The sequence below is a fragment of the Molothrus aeneus genome, chromosome 2, assembly GCF_037042795.1.
Source record: "Molothrus aeneus isolate 106 chromosome 2, BPBGC_Maene_1.0, whole genome shotgun sequence".
Classification (NCBI taxonomy): domain Eukaryota; kingdom Metazoa; phylum Chordata; class Aves; order Passeriformes; family Icteridae; genus Molothrus; species Molothrus aeneus.
This window is the reverse complement of record NC_089647.1, coordinates 85663327-85682678: the sequence shown is the minus strand read 5'-3', so window position 1 is coordinate 85682678 and position 19352 is coordinate 85663327. Positions and strand designations below refer to the sequence as shown.

The 19352-nt window shown below is 35.3% G+C and overlaps 1 protein-coding gene across 1 annotated transcript in view; it reads right to left on the bottom strand.

Annotated features, from left to right (window-relative positions):
- TMEM131 (transmembrane protein 131) overlaps positions 1-16663 on the bottom strand; it is a 45809-nt gene extending 29146 nt beyond the window's left edge. Inside the window, 14 exon segments of the mRNA XM_066545208.1 lie at positions 99-185; positions 1516-1620; positions 2034-2168; positions 2254-2364; positions 2635-2805; positions 2907-3060; positions 3804-3912; positions 5716-5824; positions 10918-10979; positions 11899-11955; positions 12090-12240; positions 14866-14946; positions 15609-15731; positions 16615-16663. Coding sequence (XP_066401305.1) covers positions 99-185; positions 1516-1620; positions 2034-2168; positions 2254-2364; positions 2635-2805; positions 2907-3060; positions 3804-3912; positions 5716-5824; positions 10918-10979; positions 11899-11955; positions 12090-12240; positions 14866-14937 — 1323 coding nt within the window. The 5' untranslated portion in view covers positions 14938-14946; positions 15609-15731; positions 16615-16663.
- Between the last annotated feature and the right edge of the window lie 2689 nt (positions 16664-19352).

Sequence of the window (19352 nt, the reverse complement as noted above, 5' to 3'; positions counted from 1 at the left end):
CAGTTTGACATAGAATTCAGGACAGTGGTCTCCCTTGAAAAGGGCATATAAAGAAAAAACACAGCAAGTAAACATTTAATCCTCCCCAACTCTCTTACCGGAAAAGAAGGTGGAAAAAGAACATGTTTTGGGGAGCAGGTCAATGAGCCTACAGCAATCACAGCCTTCACTGGTATAGTTAAAATCTGGACCAAAAAAAAAAAAAAAAAAAGGAAAATTTAGAAAAAGACCACTTACATTTCCATCCTTTAAATGCCTCTTCCACTTTTAAATTGCATATAATAATAAAACCCTGAAATTCTACAATTAATGTAGTCTAGGATTATATAGAAATTTAAAACATGGAGACATGAATTAAGATTTCAACCCATCATCATATTCTGAACAGTCAGTGCACACTGTCAGGAAGCACTCCTTTACTCAGCCATCCTCAGTTCTCTTCTACATGGAACAGAAAAGCATACTGAAAACATAAGCTCCCCAATGGGATATTATATAGGTCTCATTTGAATGGGGCTTACTTTGCTGGAAAACAGGAGAGTAACAGCTTTAAAGTAACTGAGGAAAGAAAATATAACCAACTTCTCAAAACATGGTGTTATTGTAATACCTTGAGATACACATTGAAAAAGTAGCTGGAAGGGATGGCAATGAGATTCAAGTACCATTACAAGTAGAATAACTTGTAACAAGCAAGAAAATAAAATGCTTCAGAATCTGTAGCTGAAGAATATACATATCCACACATATATGTGTGGATATACTACAAGAAAGCTTAAAATCCCCAATAACTGGCAGAATTTGGGAATTTCTCATTTTCTGTAGCACCATCAGAACTACACAATCAGTGATATAATTTCCTGACCTCATAAGCACAGAGTCACATTTGGGGTTTTTTTCCATATATCACACAAAGATATTTAATACAGATTGCATTATTCATTAGGCTCTGTCTCCTGCAAAAACAAGGCACATGAAGTTGAGGCAACCAGTTGTTCTCTCCCATAATAATCAGTGCAAGGATTCTGTTTTATCAACTGCCAGCAAACTGTGGAAAGCTGCAATATGGTTTAGTGGGTATGGGGGTATCCAGTCTTTTTAAACCTTAATGATTCTATGACTCTCCAAAACAGTTTTCACATTGCATTTTGACAAAAATGGATGATATTACAGCTTTGTTTCAGTAACTGATAATGTGGAGAAGCACATTGTCAGAACATGACATGCCCCAAGATCCATGCATTGATGCTTTGAGGATGTGTCATGTCACTGAAGAACCCAAACTGCAAAGCATTTAGTCAGATTTAAATGGATATTTCTGAAAGCCAGTCAAAAATCATAATAAAAGCATAAGTAACATTCCTGTTGTATGATGCAGGGTTAACTTGCAAAGATCATCTGACCTCTGGAGTTCCCGTCCAACCTCAACTCAGGCTACAGTCTGTCCACTAATACAACATTTAAAGACTAAACAGATCTTTTGGGCAATACCCATTTATTATACAGTAAATATACCTCATAATCTGTTGTGATTTGTACAGCTCCATCATGAATTCCTTCCAGTTCCTTTGCTATTAGATTTACTCTGAACACTGCATAATAGCCTGATGCGAGTATCACCTGTAAATGGTAGAAAAAGTCACCAATGTATTCCATTAAACAAAAAGAAATTTCACCAAAACCAGACTCAAAATCCATTTAAAACTACTGTCAGTGATAAACAATGAGTTCATATACATAAGTGACTAACACAAAAATTATCTATTCCCTTGTGGTGATAAATTTCTACTCATCCCAGATTAACAGCAAGCATCATGAGGGTATTGAGATTGATTAGGTTTGGAAAGGGTAAATATAATGCTGCTCCTTAAAATAAATTTAGGAAGCCTACATGCTTTATCATACTCAAGTTCAGACAAAAATTAAGAATTCTTATCTCTCCTCTGCTAAAATGAAACTGAAAGGACTTGCAGAGGTTTGTCTCCTCTCTCCTATATCTAGCTTTAAAGCAATGGATTCAAAGGTTTACTTACTGAAGACTGATCAGATGCAGTAGCATTTTGTAGTTCATGGTGGTTTGCAATTACTGTTGTTCTGTTTCCCTTTTCAGTTGTTAGAAGTTCTACAGCCAAACCATCCCCTATAATATGCCAACTTTTTATAGCCAGCTTAAAAAGAACAAAAGGTATTGTTTTCAGTAACAACACTGATGTAAATTTTTAAAAGATAAACTAAAAATAAATGCATCCTCACCTCTATTGGATTGCTGTTGATGACTGCAAATAAGATGCTGGTAGCTTCTGTTGCACTCAATATGCCAAAATCTATAAATCGCTCCTCACTTTTTGGAGACAGTACAAAGTACTAGAAACATTGATAAAAGTATTTTAGCATAAGTGAAATATAAAGTGTGCTCAAACTCTAAGCTCATTAAAAATCACATCAATAATTTTAATACAACACTACCATGACCATCTCAATTCTACATTAATAAACTTCCTATGTAAAACTAAAGACTTTAGGGGAACAAAAAAGAATTTTTAATTCTTTATTCTACTTTGGTGTCTGCTGAAAGAGTCTATGAGGTCTGCCTCTAATTACACAGAAGTTGCCAAAAAAAGGGAAAATACTTACATCAAGAAATCCTGTGTATGCTCGGACAGGTAGGTGAAATTTAGAAGCATTGGTGATAAGTAGGATATTATTATCTACGTGAACAGATGATGTGGAAGGCATAAAATGAAGTGTAAAAATATATCTTGATTCATTGGGTGGAATTAAGACTGGTTTACTGAAGTTCTGGATCTAGATCAGTGAACAATGAAGACCAAGGTTACAACTGAACAAAGTATATCACATTTAAGGATTTACTAATACATAAAAGCATTCACTGAAATGGGACTTACTTTAAACATTGGTTTTGCTTCTTCTGGTAACACAACATCGTGTATAAGGACTGCAAAACTGAATGTGTTTGTTAAATAGATCAGTCTTTCCACAGAATCAGCAGCACTGTCACGAATGTGAAAGAGTGTGGCAGCATGATCAAATCCTAAATAACTATCAAAAGAAAACAGAGTAAAGAAAATAAAGATTTTCCTCAAAGTGTTTTCCTTACACAAAGAAAAGAATTCATTATTTCAAACAGCTAAAAAGATACATACCCCACTGCATGGTGAAACTATATTATCCCTAGCACTATATTACTACATTAGCACTACAGGGACATCAGTAACTAAGTAATTCAAATAAGATAAGAAAACATGTAACTGAGGATGATAGGGGGACTAAAAGGAAGTGTTGAAGTATTAAGAAAATTTGCAAATTACATGTATTTTTTTATTAGCCAAACCATGTGTCTGCAGCACAAAGCTGTGATAAGGTAAGGTTTAGTTTGTCGGTTGTTAAAATAGTCTGCCAGTTCTGTTGATAAAATAGCACCTCATTCAAAATGTTTATAAAGTGAACTTAGTCATACTTTGTAAATAAATAACAAAGCCCAAGGAAATACAGCATTCTTCCAAAATTTTGCTTAAAACCAAAAGTACTTTCTCTACCTTTACTTCATATGGCAATAGAACAGTGAATGCAAAAGCAGAAATATTTCCAATACTGCATTTTAAAAATATCTCATCTGCAGTCTTCAGCTGCTCTGAAAAACAACTCACTAAGGTCAATTTCAAGCCTTGAAACCAACTTATTAATGGCTAAGACTACTTCATCCATTTGTTTACAAACAGGAATAATCCCCTCTAATTTAGAGCATTTAGTTTTTGAACTATGTTCAGTTACTGGAAGCTTACCCATCCAACACTTCTGCTTGATACGGTATTTCAAGTTTGGAATAGCTCTTCTCTTTTGCTTTAACAGTTATTTTCCCAGAAGACTGTGATGCTCTTTTTGCTTTTGATGCTGCACACACAAGAATATAAGTTTGTTAAAGCTGACAAAAATTGATCCATTAAGTTATACTAGAATGAGTGGAAAAATAAAACCACAGAGCTAGCCCAGAAATTAATTATTGTGGAAGGAAAAAAGTGGAGTTTAAGGGAATTTCAATAACCAAATTGACATGGTGTAAAGTCTATGAAACAAGAGATCCCAATTCTGAAATCTTCCCATTTAACACCAGTTAGATGACCTGCCCAATTTACTAAGCTTTTCTACAATAGGGAAGCCTGATTGTTGCTGTCATATAAATTACCTGAACATGTCCAGAGGATAATTTGGATCCAGATGAACTGAAGTCTCCACTAAGAATATGGAATAAAACTATCCCTCTCCTAACAGAACAGAAGCTTGAGACTGCTGGGTCCCTCAATTAGAATTAGCAGTAGAGAGGATCTTAATAATAAAGAAATGAAAGACAAACTAAATGTTGCAAAAAGATAAGTAGAATCCATGTAAGAACTTAAACTACACAAGCACCAAGAGTGATGCTCACAGATCTGCTCCAAGATCACAGAACAAGCAATGGCAGCCTGGTAGAAGTAGTGCCAAAAAAAAAAAAATCAAGGTATTCAAATACTAATTAAGAGAAGCCACCAAGCCCCTAAAGCCCCTGTATGTAATTAGGACAGCTGAAATTGCATATATTTAGGGCTGGCTGCTTCACTGATAAGAATTCATCGAGTCAATTCCTTAAACACATTAAGCAGCTTAACTGGGTATTTTTCCCAGGAACCACCATTCCTTCTAAGATGCACCATATGTTAGCCAGTAGGTCCTCATATAACAATTCCCACCAGCTCCAAAATCTGAATGTATTATCACCTTAGGTTGACAGAATTCATCTCTTTCAGAATTTATAAGCTAAAATGTACTTCACTTGTTTTAGAAACCATGAGCTATTAAATTTTTAAAGTGCTAATCCATAAATGGTAATAAAAATCAATTTTTTCCTCTTTTTCTATGCAACTTCTAAAATTATGTCTACCACAACTATTTCATGTGTAAGATTCCATTTTTAAGCAATCCAGGCAGAAAGACTTACAACACCAACTAGTACCTTAAAGCAGTAACATCTGAGTAGTCACCAGCATTTTAACAGTTAATTAAAATCTCTTTAAAAACAGAGGTGCCTTTCTACAAAGTGTCAGCATAGTATTTAAAGTCACACTATGTAGGAGAAAAATCATAGAATACCAGGTTGAAGGAGACCTCAAGGACCCCTTGGCCCAACCTTTCCTGGCAGAAGTACAGTTTAAACACGATGTCTCAGTGCCTGGCCAGATTGATTATAAGCGCCCAACACTGCAGAATCCACCCCATCTTGGGGAGATTATTTCAATGGGCGATTGTTTTCATTGTGAAAAATTTTCTTCTTGTGTCTAATTGAAATTTCCCCAGGAGTAACTTGTACTTGTTACCTTGTTTCTTAGGATTTCTCAAAAACAAATGTCTGCTTAAAACAAAAATACATTTAAATAACCAGGGCCTTAACATAAGAATACAGTTATGTTTATTAGAAAAATAAAGAATACCTTCTCATCTGTATTTACCAGTCTAAGATACTTGTTCATCATAAACAAAGACAATCCTTTCAGAAATAACTGAAGTTCAGAAGAATTGTAAGCCTTTTCCAGGCAGGAAAATCCCATTTTCTTCTCAAAATTATGAATGGTTTTTTGTTTAGATAGTGAAAATAATCGATGAAACTTCAGTAAGTTTTCAGAAGCACTTGACAAGTTCTAAGAAGAGTGGAGCAGTACTCACCATCAAAGCTAATGCTTGCAACTTTGGTATATTTACTTTCAGAGGCTTTTAACGTAACGGGCTTGAAATATACTGTTATCGCTTCATTCTGTGGTGTAGGTCTCACACTCTGCAAACAAAATATGAAGCATCTGTAAATGTATCATTGCTAACATGCTGTGAAACCTTTCACAGTGATAAAACTGCAACTACTTTTGGTCAAGCTGTTGTAGGTCTGTCTTTCCTGTAAGAAAGCAGCATTACAAGTGGCTTTAGAATTTTTTTCAGGTCCTACAAATTACTCAGTCAATATACAGCAAAGTAGGAAACAGTGAGTTCTCCTTGGGGATGTTGAATTAAGTGGCAGTATGGCCAGAAACATATTAATAAAATAGAAACCAAACCTTATTTAAATTAGGATTTAATTTTTGTTCTTAATGCTGCAGGGCTACAATAGCTAGGATATTTGTTTCTGGTGCACTCACTAACAAAGCTGTTAACTGACTTGTGCAACTAACAGAGAGGATACAGACATCTCCCTTGTCTCTAATCCCATGCTAAGTCTGTAGAGAAAAAAATAACTAACTGCATAGAGAAACATTTTGTAGATCTGTGATGACACTCATTCTACACTAACACCTTACAAGGTCACCCTTTACATCTGAGGATTTACTGTTTTAAACCAAAGGGAAAAGGCAAATGGCCATCACTGGAAGAGCTATTGTGTCAGTCAATAGCCAGAGCTGATTTGTGGAGGCACTCATTGCTGTGCAGCAGGATAAGGGATTCCATGTCATCTGAAGACTCTATAGAGATTGCTAGCAAACCAGCTAGATTCCATGGAGAAACTGGGTATGAAGCATTGAAATGCTCTTATTCTTGTTTTGCTTAAAATTAGGATGGCTGCCGTGATTCTTCCTCCCCAGCTGTCTCCTCCTGCTTTAAGAACAGATCAGCTGCTCACATAGCACCTGTTAAGCCACAGCAAATCACAAGCTGCTGAATTAAGAAAACTGAAATGAGTGCTGCTTTACCTTCTGCTGGGCTGCAGAGGTTTAGCACCTGTTTAACAAGCAGCTGAGCTTTTCTTGGTCAGGGAGGAAGGCAGACAGCTAGTGGCACAAACCAATTACAGTTCTTCCAAGCCAAGCTGCCCTTGATTGTAAATTAAAGCCATAAAAGTGTGCATAAATAACTTAGTTCTGCAGACCACATGATCTTTAGTGGGAACAAGCAGCACTACTCCTGCAGCTAATGAATAATCTCTGTTAACTCAAGCAGAAGTTTTGTATTTTGGATTTATAGCACTGACCTTTGTCCACCACCATATCTGCATACATGGAGTACAGATATTTGGTATTTCTCTTCATAAGTCAATTAATTATTATCTCAATTTTCTTCTAATGAGATCCACACTACAAAACTAAAATCTTGACATGTCTTTAAAAAACAACAACCCTCCTAAAGCAGATAAAAATCAAAGCTGTGATAAAGTTCACAACTTCTGGATGACAGAGACAATAAATATTTTCAAAAGCTCTTTTAATGCAAAATGCTTTCTTTAATTACTGGTTTGAAATAATGCTGATTTCATCTAGAAAATCAAACTGGAAGTATTCAAAAGGACAGCCTGTTACCAAAAAAAAAAAATGGCAGGTTTCAGAGGTGCATCTCTTAAACCACAAGTGTAACAAACCCACATGCATTTACTCAAAATGTCTACAGCTGGCAAATTTAGTTAAGGAAGGAATTTATACTGTTTTGTCAAAAATTTTTGAACCACATAATGCACATTTCCCATTTGTTGCTTGATTACATGCTATAAAGAGAAATACAAAATTAAGACAACCAGAGAAAAAACAAACATCCTTTAGGTATCCTTTCAATGTCACTTTCCTCAAATTTCAACCTATTTTAAATAAAGCTCAAGTAAAGCCTGTCCTGAAATATACATTAAAAATCATCCACAAAACAAGTTTCATCAAGAACATAATACCACCAATTTTCTCAGAAAAATCCCTAACAGCAACTTCTGAAGGGAAGAATAATTTTAAATAGACATACTTCAGTAACACATGGCTCTCCCACAGAATGACCCACTCAAGACTCCTGACCCTGCTTTGTGAAGACACATTCAATATTTAGCATAACTGCAGAAAATTAAGATCTTAAATGTGCTAAAGGACACAAAGAGGGGCTAAAACTTCCTGCTTTTGCAGGAGTTCTTGAGAAAGACTTTGAAGGTTTAAGGACTCTTGGGCTACATGGATTCTAATAAACTAAAGAGCATGGGTTGGAAGACTGGCTCATGTTCATCTATAATGTTTACCAGTCAGAAGGCTCCTAAGCCTAGTTTTGTCTTGCCCACCTAGCATAGACAAAAAAGCCCTGTGGCTACAGCTAGCAGATTAAGGCTGGTTCCACTAGTGTCAGAACCACCTCTGAACTGTTTTATTCTCTTTTACAGACACAACTGTCAGAAATTTCTTGGCCTTGTGTTTAAACAGAGAAACACCTAACTAATTGAAGTTCACTTTCTCCATAAAGAATCATCCAGAACATGGAACAAGCTACTACTAAACTGTATTCCTTGATAATTTTGAGATGCTTACACCCAAATGTGAAGATGAAAACACAACACAGAAGCAAACTACTTCTCCAGGTTGCTAAGAGAAATTAACCCCTATTCTAAAGCTGGGACAGAACTTAATACTTTCTTACACAAACACTTTGGTTTTCAAACTGATACAATTCAGCTTCACTAAGGCTGTCCTGAAGTTCCTGGCTCTTTAGGCATCAAATATGATCAGGACCTCAAATTTTGAAGTATCCCTTTGCTTTCAGCAGTCAAACAGGCTTAAAATGCCATAAGGAAACACAAAATTTACATTATAGACAAGGGATAAAACAGTGTTCAACAATCTACATTTCCCAGATTTTTGACAGAATGGCTTCATTGTTGCAGCATGACTAGTTTATCCAGTCATTAAATAAGCATTACTATCCTTAGTAATGGAACAAACCCCACAAAATGAGGGAGATATTATAAGTAGTTTTAAAACTTGAAAAAGAAAATTATTTGCTTGCTCTTATCATCCTCAACCATTTTGTTGGACCACAGCATGACTAAGTACTTGAAGGCAGAACAACCACAAGTCTGGCAACAGTATTAGCAGTCTCTCACACACTGATGACCTGAAGATATTTAGCTCCTCCAGCACCCAGCTTAAACATATGCTAAATATAGCCTTGGCCTTTTCTTCTGACATTAAGATGAAATTTGTCACACAGTCTGTCTCACTACTTTTAAACTAGCTCTAAAGGGTCAGAAGTCTATTTGTCAAGCTTTCCTAGAAGTAAGTTATTCATAAAGTCCCTTCTTGGTGAAATTCTTTACTCTTGCTTTCCACTTTGAAATTCATTGATTGGCACAGCAGCAGAAATTCACAAAGTGCTTCAAAAGCTGGAAAGTTTACAAACTTCCCAACAAAGTTGTTCCTTAATGAAAAGAACAATTGACTTGATGTGCCTTGTGATACACTGAAAAACACATCATATCTGGACCCGTGTGGTAGCTTTTTCCTTGCAAAAGTTAGTCCCAAAGGCTTTAAAGATACCAAATCAACTGCTTTGATACACAGTAAAAAAACAATTTCTCTGGAAAAGTTTTGTCATGATATGTATAAAGGTTATCAAGTAACAGCCTTCCATTAGATTGGTATTTATGGTTTACAGCCCCCAGTCCAAACACCATAGCTTAAAAAAAAATGGATGGACTTGGGTCTTTTTTTAAATGGAGGAGTATGAATTAGGCACTACACAACCAGGTAGGTACTAGAAGTGATACTGATGGTCTTGAAAATGTGGTTATTTGCCTTGTACAAAGCAAGCATATTACACGCTTTAAAAAAATAATAAAAAAACCCAACCAACAAGTAAACTGTCAAATCTAACACAAACTTGCAAATACAGCTGGAAAAATAATTTATTGAATTTACCAACCCTCTCAATGCAAAAATCATATACCTATACAGGTCTTTTTGGTTTTTAAAACTCTCTATGGAAGTTGTGCCATAGCTTACAAAGCCATGATTCTTACAGGATCACCTGACCTCATTGCTGTAATAAGCATCAGGACCTCAATGAAAAAAAATCTTTTTGCAGTATACTGTAAGTGTCTCTTGTCTTGAAAATTATTAGTGAGTAACAGCTTAGCAAGCACTGCAATGGTCTATTGTCACCATGAAAACTTATCTTCATCACTAAAAATGTTTCCCGTTTCTACTTCAAATTCATCTGGCCTCAGTTTCCAGTATCCTAAGATTTTGTAGATCTCTACTATTAAAACACTCTTCCTCATAGTTGTAGCTTCAAGCTTTATAAACACAGAGATGCTCTCCAAGATCTCAGTAAGGAACCTTTGCCAATCCTTCAGTCATTCTTTTGGCTCCTCTGGTTCCTTTTCAACACTTCAACACTTTTTGAAGTGCACTGGGACAAGGTATAGCTAGCTACACAACTAAATCTGGAAAAGAAGGAAGACAGGAAGGGAAGAAGGAGGAAGTGAGAAAAATAGTGGGCAATGAGAAAAATCACACAGGAAGAAGGTATGAATGAACAAAGGCGGACTACCAGACTAGTGCTGAATTTCTGAAGTAAAAAAAGAAAGTAGAAAATCCAAATGCTACAATTCTGAAGCTGGCTGCACTTCACTTTCAGCTCCAGTGGTCTTACTGCACAGGGCCCTAGAGTGTTTGGGTTCTTTTGTTATTTCAAGCAACAAAGCAGATAAGCTCAAGAAAAAAAGGGTAATTTTACAGGTAGCTCTTGAAAGCTACTCTTGGCTTAACTTAAAAAATTATGTTGGGGAACCACTTTATATACTGATGTGTAAATGTGATGAGGACAAAGAATCTTACAGAAACTGTATTAATCTCACACCCACTGAACATCAATTACTGTTCTCAAATATAAAGCTTCCAAAGGTTCAGATATTGCAGGTACAGCCTAAAAATGCTGTTCAGAGCTTTCAAAGGAGACTATGACACAAATTAATTTTAACATGCATAAAAATTATTTGCTCTGCTATTAAGTTACATTTTCAGTCACACATGACCTAGCTTCTAATTCTGACCACTACATGGTAAACCTGTGAATCATCAATTTTTATGAGAAAAAATAAATCCACGTAGAAAGTTTCAAATTGAAAGAAATCAAACTTACTGTAATTGGCACATCTTTTGTTCCTGAATTTAATAAATGCAGATTTAAAATTTTTGGCAGATCTGTTAAAGAACAAAAAACACACCTGTCTATTAGGCTATTTTAACATGTGAATCTTATATAAAGTCATTTACACTAGCTGGTTTCTTATATACCTCCACTGTTCAGTGTTAAAAAGTTATACTAACACGACAGAATAGCCAGTCAAAATAGCTAGTCCCAACAAAACTGCCTTTTTGTGTATTAGTAGGCATTACATACTTCAGCTTACCACTCATATTTCTAACACATTAAGAAGTGAACAGGCTAAAAATACTATAATCAATGACTTTTTCAGATGCACCATGTTCAGAAGAAATTACTCTTACTTGAAAATCTTTACACGTTAAGTAAGTAGCATAGAAAAGTTCTTCAGAAGCTATCTTTTTTTAGTTAAACAGAAGATAAATACTGCTTTTTGTCAGCAATAAATCCCTCTTACAGTTTAAAAAATACCTCTAGTTTTACTACTTTCTAATCACTAGTACTTTTATTACTTTTTATCACTAAACAATATTAATGTTAAATGTTAAGCCCAAATATGTTAGAGGCAATTCAAAAAAGATCCTATCATAAAACAATTGATTAAGTTTGCTCACCTTCACTTTTCCCCTGCCTGAAAATTATTAAGACTTACCCAAGAAGTGAAGCCATTTTCACAAGTTTACAAACCAGTTGAACTGAAATGCTTTTCAGACTAACCCATGTGCAACTGTGTAACATTAACCTTACTACTGGACTTACAACCTGGTGTGCAAACTACTGCTTGCTTGTACACACCCCAAGTACTCTTGCATCTGTGCACTATTGTGACCCACTGTTGTAATCTGTCTTTTTAAAAGCATCATTCCACAAGCAACCCTGAACAAGTACAAAGGTACTGGGCTTTCCCCTCCCCACCCTATTCCTGATCAATACTTTGAGAACTGAAGACTGGTTTACCTTGTGTTCGTAGTGTACCAAAATCTAGCATTTCTGTTGATGAATAGATTCCTGGTGCTATAAAAAAAAAAAAACAAAACAATTTTCTTATTATACTAAGAGTTAATTAATTTGATTAATTGAAAAAAAACCCAACCAAAACACAAAACAAACCCAAACATCAACCAATCCCCAACCACTCTTTCACAAACCTGTTGTAACTTCTACTTCAACAGGCAGAATAATAACTTCTGTGTTGTCTGAGGCATTTGTTTTTATTCTAATGAAGGCTGTATGATTATCTGCTTCTCTTGAAGAAAAGCTGGCTCTCATCACTCCTTTTGTTTCATAGGGAGGTATTTCCTGATAAATAATCAAAGCACATCTATGAGAGTGCAGTAATTACAAAAAATGCTGTCACACCAAATAATTACATCGAGTATAATTGTGTAAAGAGAAACAGCTACAATAGCAGGAAGAGAGAGGCTTCATACAATTAAATTACCATTAAATTTATAAAGGATAGTTGTAATCATCTAATATGACACTGATTAAAACTAGGTATATGCAAGAGAACTTTCATGTCCCATTTGATTAAACTAACAATTCTAGGATTCTAAGTTTTATGTATTCAAATTGTGGTAAAAAAGACAGTAGACTACATTAGCAGAATCTGGTAATAAACAAAAGATATTCAGAAAAAATGTTGGCAGTAATATCAAATATTGAATTTGCATACTCTAAGTATTTTTTCTCCAAAGCAGACACAGGCCATACAGTTTCAGTGCTAAACACAAACTAAACCAGTGCACAACTCCATTCAGCTAGAAGCTTGTAGAGCTCCATGTTTATTAGTCACCATGTAATTTACAAGAGCAAGTAAAAACTAATTTCAGTTGCTGTACCATGCCTATTCTGCCAGTTCTAATCTGCATTCAGGGTTTGAAAGACATCTCTTTCTGTATTTTCTGAACACAGCTGCAGCACAAGACTAACTTCAGCACTACAGCTGAAATACTAACATCAGATTGTCTTCCTCATCACATTAGGAAGGTCTGAGGATTGGATTTTTGGTAGGTTGCTTGGTTTTTGTTTTTTTAAATAGAAGATGAAAACCTTGACTGGAAATTTTCTAAGGCACAATGACTGCAGATGTATATTTTGAAAGCTGTTGAATATCAAAGTAAGAAGATTTCAAGTTCTGTTTTCACAGACCCAACATAATGCAGCCATTCATTAATGTATCAAAGGATGTGATCTGACTCCTCCATACGTGTAACTAGGGATCCAATGTTGGTCAGATCAAAAAATACTCCTGCATATGCAGACTGCTCCATCCAAACATTCAAACATTTGGCATCAGAACAATTTTATACAATTATGTATATCCATATGTCAAAGTATCATCACCATATCTCAAGTAATTTCTGCTGCTTTGAAGCCTTTTCTAACTGCAGCGCAGCTCTTGACATAACCAATACGATGATGTATCTGTGTGTTTCCTCCTACTGGTTTGATTTCTTAAAGCTGCCTTATTGTTTTGAAATACCAATGGTTATATGAAAATGCATACCAATGGGTATGAAAATGGATGGATAGAGGAAACAAGAGGATTAGTCCTTGCCAGACACTGGAAGCTTTCACATGTGAGTCATCATTGCTTTAACTGGCAACCTGGCAAGAGAAGCCAAAAAGCTTCATGCTCTGAAAAACATCCCCCCCAAGTTCTCCTGACAACCAGTAAGGGGCTATCTTTAGAAGCAATGCAATTTGACCACAGCAGTGTCAAAACATTAGGACAATAATGTTTTAAAATCCATTTTCATGTGAATATCTAACCATCGGTATCTGTTTCTACTGCCTTGTTTAAAATGTTGTGATCTGTGTTAATACTTATTTCCTTGCAACTTTTGTACCTAAAACTAAAATACTGCCATTCTAATGAACTTTCCCCAGAAAACATAAGATTTAAGAATCGTGATTGTCCTTTGTAACTCACATGGAAATATTCTCCTAAAACAAATGTTACTGTCACATTACTGTAATGATGCACTTGAACAAGAAACAAACTTAGGAGCCCAATGGCTCTGAAGTCTCTCCTAGACCAGAAACTAGTAATCAAAAAATCAATAAAAATTCAATAAAAATAATTCTAACTGAAAAGGAAAATACGTTTTGTATCTAGCTGGACATTACCAATGGTGTGACATACAGCATTCAGCCAAGAACTGTACCTTCAGGATGCTTCTAAATTTTATTTCACTTAAAGATATCAGTATGTGTTACTTCAAATCAGATTTAATGACCCAGATCACAAGTCCATCGAATACACTACCTTGTCTATAGCAGCAGACATTGATGAGTAGGGAGTAGCTGCAGGGCATGTATGTAGGAGTATTTCCCAGAACAGTTTCCAGCCACTCTCAACTCATGATCTAGGGATTTACTTCAGCTACACACACTGCTGTTTTACTTAGTAGTCCATAATAGACTTTTCTTCCCTAAGTTTGTTTAGCTTCATTTTCAACCCATGTGTGCATTCATAGTAATTTGCAGGAAGGACTTTCTAAGTTAAAAAACCCCAGCACCACCAAAAAAGCCAAGATAAATTAAAAGAAAAACCTAACCAAGAAACCAAACAGAAAAAGATGTATATCGTTTTTCTGTGGGTTAGATCCAGCTCACAGGCCTCAAGGACTGAAAGGTCAGGTAGGTGTAATTCATTCTAATGGGAATCATTTTATTCTTCACATTTCAAAACAGCACAGCTCAATGCATATGGCTTATCTTAATTAAACCTTTCATCCAACTCCTACTACCATAATATTAACAGACCCTGTTACTGTTTCCATTTTTATGGGGTATTTTAAATGATTATATGACAAGACACAACATTAGTAACAAAAAAACAAACCCCAAAGCCTAAGCTCATATCAAATAAAACCTCCCAAACAAATACAATGAGTGCTGCAAGACATGACTACTCACCCACAGCTTTCTTGTACCTCCCTGCTGACCTGTTGGAAGCTCTAAATGGAGATCACCTCCACTGGAATACATTTCTACCACCTGAGGTGGACAACAGGAAAATGTTAGTACTCAACCTTAAAGGGATCCTGTTTACTTATCAGGTGTTATCATGGGCAATGGCATGGGTTAGTGACTACTTGATCACTGGAATACCTTACAAATTCACTTTAATGCTGATGTAGCCATTTGCTAGTGATACACTTTATGTGATTTCTAGAGCATTTTACTGTTTGTGAATCACTTAACGGAATCAGAATTTGGTTAGGTAAAGACATCAATCCTGCCCAAACATAAGAATGGTTTCCAAGATTACATACTGGGGTATACTGAAACAACACCGTATGCTGTGCAAACCAGACAGAATAAAGCTAAGAGGCATCACTGGATTAAAAGATCTGTTGTTTCAGTATTTCTCCTAATTACTAGTGAAGTTTAAATCTTTATTTTTCAGTAATAACAAGCCTTTTAAAAACTGAAATTTCTCTGGAAAATCTCAATTTAAGAAATTAGGAGATCTGCGACTATAATCTAAAATGTCTAGAACTGATTTGCATTTGAGCAGAAAAAAAAATCTTGTAATATGAAATACATGACCTCAAATAGCTCTAAAGTTCAAACAGAATTTTAAGTAGTACCAAAATAAACAAAATTTCAGTTTAATACCATAAACAAGCATTTAATGATTTTTCTCTTATGCTCACCTGCAAAGGTTCACTGTGAGGGTTATGGATATTTATTATAGGAGAGAAACTGCTATTTACAGGAACTCGTGCCCCAATAAATGGGCGCAATCGATAGGGGTTCGGAACTCCAATGCCAAACACCTGGTTCAGAAAAAGAAACACAAACTTAAGTAGCTGTATGTAATTGTGACAGAGCCTAACATGCCCACCCATTTCAGCAATCCACCATAAAGTCTTTTTGATTAGATTTATAGTATACTTATAATTAATTCTTTAAAACCAGTATCCTACTAAAGGTCTGAAATAAAGAAGCTGGTTTAGTTTGCAGCTAAAGTATATTCCTCATTTCTACTAATTACCACTATATACACATACACTGAAAAACAGACAATCAAGAAGCCATCTTTTTTTCTGAGACTCTAGAATAGAGTGTCATAGATAGATACCAGGTAAAGGCTAATGAAATAGGAAAAGTGCCTTTAATCATATCATTATGAAACTATCTATAGTGGGAAGCATTTTTGTTGGTTTTGTTTGCAAAACATTGTCATGGTAAGAGTTATATTCTTTCAACAAGAGGATTTCTCTCATTTTTCACTTATCAGTCTCTCTCATCTGTCTGAATTATCTTTCTGAATCTCCTGTGAGTAATTTTTTGCCAGCTTAATGAATATTATTGTCTTGCCACTGGATCAGATAAGTAAAGGGCTAAAGGATGAGCTAGATCCCTACAATGGGTCACTAAAATAACACATGCAAAAAAGGTATTGGGAGGATTTTAAATCTTAGGTAATTTCATTGATCTGGCTTACAGAACTGCCCTATGGATTCTTACAATGGTGTATCTGTGTTACAACAAACAACAGGGATGGAAACTTCTTCAACTTGGTTGATGGAAAAAAAACCCCAAACCAACAACCCACCACTATTGTGCAAGTATCCTTGGATGGTTATGCATCCCATAATAGACACTGCTTTGCCTGATTCACACTTCACTTTTCTGAAAAGTGTGTAATTCTCTTACCTGATAAGTAAATACCCCATGATTAGAAGTGTTAATAAATAAAGTGTTCTCTACATTTCCCACTACTCTTGCGAGGAAAACTACATCAAAGGACGTATTCCCTCCTGGAAGAATTTTCTGGAAAAAATAAAAACAAGCAAGCAAAGGGATAAGCAAAACTGTTTACTGAATAAATTGCATCATGCAGATGAACAATAGTTTTTGTGATGCAGAAATCCTCATGTGTCCTTTGTGGAATATTGATGTTAGAAAGTCAACTGCAGATTTGGAAAGAAAAAAGTAGCACTTTCAAACAAATGAAATGTGGAACAAACTAATAAAAATAACATTAATTTCAAACTATCATCTAGTGTAGGATCATATTTAATTGAATTTTTGTACTGAATTCTGAATTTAGAGTTCAGCTTATCACAAAAATATTTTAGACTGACAGTTCAAAGGTCACTGGAGAAACGCAACTGCTACAAGACTTCAATAAATGCAACAGGTTGCTAATCACAGACAGGTTTTCTGAATTCTTTCACATTTACGTGGCTCTTGCTAAGCCACAGGCCCTGCAAACAAAACTGAAACTAGAGGACTCTATCTGACAGCAGTGTGGTTAGCAGTTAACCCTGCTGACAACGTGCTTTTGAACGTGCAAGTTCCTGTATCACAACTACTTACAGCTCTAAGTACACTGAAGTGACTTCTGCACACTAACTAACACCACTTCACATGACTCAGAACATTCAGAAAATTCATAGGAACAGTCTGTTTCTGTAAGTGCTCTGAGGAAATGTACTCACTTCAGCAACAAAGGAGATCTGCTGTTAAACCATCAATTATAATATATATTTCCAACATAGTTAGGACTCCTTGTGTTTCTGTGCTCAGTTCAAATTTGCTCTAATATGAGATGAAGAACTGCAGTATTTAATACTTCTAGATATGTAATTATTGCAGTAAGTCACACTTTTAGAGAAGTTTCCATTCAGATTTGAGAGAAAGAAGTAAAGCTAATTTTGAGAAAGTTAAAAAAAACTTACCCTATTTTGGAAAAACGATGCATGAAAATGTGATGTTGTAGCAGATATTGATACTAATGTAATTGTTTCTTCTGAGCTAGGGTTATGTAGGTAAACTTTTTCCATTTTTGGCATTCCAACTGGCCTGTCAAAATAGAGAGAGAAAATATTTACAAAGTGTCAGAAATCTAGACAATTAAGCATTGGACTTTTTTTGCATTACACCAGATAGGAGAATAAAAGTGATGAGCACTAACAACAGAGCTTGGCATTTAATGCTTTTCTCAAGTAACATTTGTATGTTGGACCTATAAGAATTACTTAGTTAACATACTTTCCATTATTTTCTTGCTTACTTTTCCTGAAGGTTAACCTAATGTTGTATCATGCTCATGAAATTCTATTGTCAGATTTTTACTTCAGAATGAAAAGAAGCAGAGTTTTCTATTCCTATGCTAGAACTTCTAAATAACTATCTTAAGACAGGGTGCACACAGCAATTGAAAATAAACAGAACACAAATTAGTCAAAAGTCTAAATGCAAATTTTTTTCGATGATAGATTATAAGTTGTCTTACCCAGAACTTTTGTGGTATTATATTTTATAATACACTCTACAGAATTAAGTATGCAGACATGTACAGCAACCACTATTTTATTTCTATATTTATTTGAATTAATACCTTAACTTAAAAAAAAAAAAGGCTTAAGAAAAATTCTAGAATTTAGGAACCCTAAAAGATGGAAGTCCACAGTCAAACAACCGCTCAAGTTTTCAGTAACCAGACACGCTAACAAATTCATTTGACACAAGCTTTTGGCTAGTTTCTTTTTGCTTACAACAGCTGAGGTGACAATAGATGCTCCTGTTTCAGCAATTATTTTTCAGACTTTACTGTCTCTTCAGAATTTTTTTCATGCCTTTTGACCCATACAACTTAAGTATCAGCACCAAAGCACTAATAAAGCGTGCAGTTTACAGATTAAAAACTGCTGCATTTTGAATTCTGGGATTCAAAATAGCTAACTCTTACCTTTCAGGCTACATGTAGTCCATGTAGCACTCTCTTCCATGTCACTTGCTCCAAACACTGCAAGGACACCAAAACTACTGATAAGAATTACTACCTGTACTACCTGCAGTGATGATGACCAGAAACAGGCAGCTGTTCAGCCATCCTCAATTAACCTTAACAGACCAAATAATTATGTGCTACTGCAGTCACAGTTTTTCACCTTAGAGGGGGGTGTGAAATATATCTCAACAGATAAAGCAATGTAACTTTGTTGTAAATTAAAGACTCTATTGAATGGAGAATTTAGTGATAATAAACACACTGTGCCACAATTAACAAAGTGATCGTGGTTACAGAACCTCCTATGCATGAAGCAGATGCTAAAGACCATGTCATTAATTCAAAGACACAATTATTAACCATAAAATGTATCTACAGTCTGCCACTCTAAAACACTTTGCTTGCTGAGTTCACCTAATTTCATATCTCTGTCAGCAAACCCTTCTTTCACTTTCAAAAAATCTCATTTCGACTTCTCTAACTTCACCAGTGACAAAGACCACAATTCCTCTCACTTTTCAAAACCTATACAAAACCAAACATCGGGGTTAAGCCCTAACAGAAAATATTTTCATCTCTTTCTAGCATACATGGGGATATCAGAAAAGGAAATAGTTTATCAGCTCTGAGCTTTTGTGTTAATTACTGTAACTGC